Below are 2,577 nucleotides of genomic sequence, written 5' to 3' on the forward strand. Positions count from 1 at the left end.
ATGAAAAACGTATATTTTAATAGATCCCTTAAATTTCTTTGTTTGACAGTTTGCCTTATTTTAACTATATATTCATCACGAAATGTAAGTTGAACCATAATTTTTTTTGTGAACAATATTAATTTGGAATATATATATATATATATATATATATATATGTACATTTATATATATTTCTGTGAATGTTTTAATTTATTTATTTATTTATTTTATTTTTTTTTTTTTTCTTGTTCAGGAGATACATAAAAATAGCTTAGGTTTTGGTAAAAATGATAATATATATTCAAGGAATTTGGCACAGTTAAAATTAAGTAATTATTCATTATTAAAAGATAGCAAATTCGAGAGCGTAACTGAACAGTTGACAAGAGAGGAGTTATACGAGTTATTTGATTTATTAGTTCAAGTACCACCAAGAACTTATCTTCTTAATATATGGAATCACAAAAATGGTATATGTAGACAAGGAACAAAGGATTTATTAAAAAATTTAAGAGGAATTGCACCTAAACTTACATATAGACATACGGGTAACACAAATCAATATGGTAAATCACCTCCTAAAATCACATGGCAAGGATGTTCGTATGATTGTAATATGATGGTTTCTACTTTGGAAACAGAACAAACTAATAGATTTTATAACCTACTTAATAAAAAGGCTCCAATTGATGAAATAAAAAGTTTCATTCGTTCATGTATAGATGAATTTGATAAATTACATACCGATTTATATGTGAAGTATGAAAAAATATTTAGTGAACAAAAATAGAAATAATAAATTAAAAATCGTTTATAACATTTAACATAAAAAATTTATTAAAAAAATATATATATATATATATATATATATATATATATAATATCGTTTGAAATTATTTTAATTAAAATATAACTGTGTTAATTTTTTTCCTATTTTCTTAAATATGTATATTAAATCTTTTTGTATGTATATTAAAAAAAAAGAAATAGAAAAAAAAAAAAAATTTTAATATTCATATAATTGAATTTTCATTTGAATTAATTTCTTAAATTATTATATTAATAAATTTTGTATTTTCTGATATTAAAACTGGATGAAATCTATATAATATATATATATATATATATATATATATATAAGTTATATATGTTTAGTATTTTTTAAATGATCATTTATAAGAGACATTTAATTAATTTTTGAAGAATTATATTTATTATTCTGTTTTTTGATCTTTTATATTTTTATGTAACAAAATTTATACCTATACTTAAATATGAAATTAATTATTAAAAATTAATAATAGTTAGTATCTACTATATTTGGACAAAAAGCATAATGATTCTATATTATTATTTAAAAGAGCTTGATATATAAGAAAGTGTAATTTTTATAAGGATGATATTCTAATATATTATTTAACTTAAAAAAATGACAATATTTGGGCATATATATGATTATATATTTATTTATTATTATATTATTCGTAATTTCTTTTCATGAGAAAATGGGTATTATATATATATATATAATATATGTTATAAGATTGTATAAATATATATAATGGATAATAGATATAATTTTCTATTAATATAAAAAATAATAAATAAATGTATTATGTATTTATATTGTCTTATTAATACATATTAAATAGATATAATTTATTTATACGTATACATTAAATATATATATATATAATTATTTTATTTAAAACTTCATGTTCATTCTAAAATTATAAAATTTTTTTAATAAATAAATATCCTATTTAATAAGAACAAACTTTATACATTTAATTCTAGTGTAAAATAAAGTATTACTAATAATAAAGAAAAATTGCATTATAGAGAAAGAACAAATTATTTATGGAAAAAATAGAGGCTTAACATGGGAATATTATATAGATATATAATATAATTATTACAATTTATGTGAATACAATTAGTTCTATATTTAAAATATTAATTTTCATCACATTTGTAAATTTGGATTTTGAATATACATATATATATTTTATATAACTTATAAAATTATTACGATATTTATACAACAATATTTATTTCTAATGCTAACAAAAAAAAAAAAAAAAAAAAAAAAAAAAAAAAAAAAAACATATATATATATATATTTGATTTTTAAAATATGAATATTATTTTATATTTCCTAAAATTTTTTTTCTTTTTTACATATACATTAAAAAGTTTTTTTTTTTTTTTTTTTTTTAAAAAAGAAAAAAGGAATATATATAATTAATTATTTGAAACTTTTTTAATTATATATATAAATAAGAAAATGGTTTTATATTATATTATTTTATTTTTATTTTAAGAGAAAAAAAAAAAAAAATTTATTTTTGGCATATTTTCAATAATAATAGTATATATATATTATATATATAATATGAATGCCATATATTAACAAAATATGAATATATAATAATGTGTATAATTTTTTATATTTAGCATTTAACTATTCCTAAATGTGTAGGTAAAATATAAATACACTCAACATAATTATATATTTTTTTATATATTAATGAAAAAAAAAAAAAAATATAAGTATATACGAAAAAATAATTTCTCTAAAATTTCTTTTATAGT

The 2,577-nt window shown here is 15.8% G+C and overlaps 1 protein-coding gene across 1 annotated transcript; it reads left to right on the plus strand.

The window, feature by feature from the left end:
* PF3D7_1372300 (Plasmodium exported protein (PHIST), unknown function) lies at positions 1-772 on the plus strand (the record flags this gene model as incomplete). The annotated part of the gene is made up of 2 exons (XM_024473257.1): positions 1-84; positions 236-772. 2 exons carry the CDS (start codon positions 1-3, stop codon positions 770-772), a joined length of 621 nt encoding a protein of 206 aa, XP_024329033.1.
* Positions 773-2,577: the final 1,805 nt, after the last annotated feature.

This window comes from Plasmodium falciparum, assembly GCF_000002765.6.
Source record: "Plasmodium falciparum 3D7 genome assembly, chromosome: 13".
NCBI classification, from domain to species: domain Eukaryota; phylum Apicomplexa; class Aconoidasida; order Haemosporida; family Plasmodiidae; genus Plasmodium; species Plasmodium falciparum.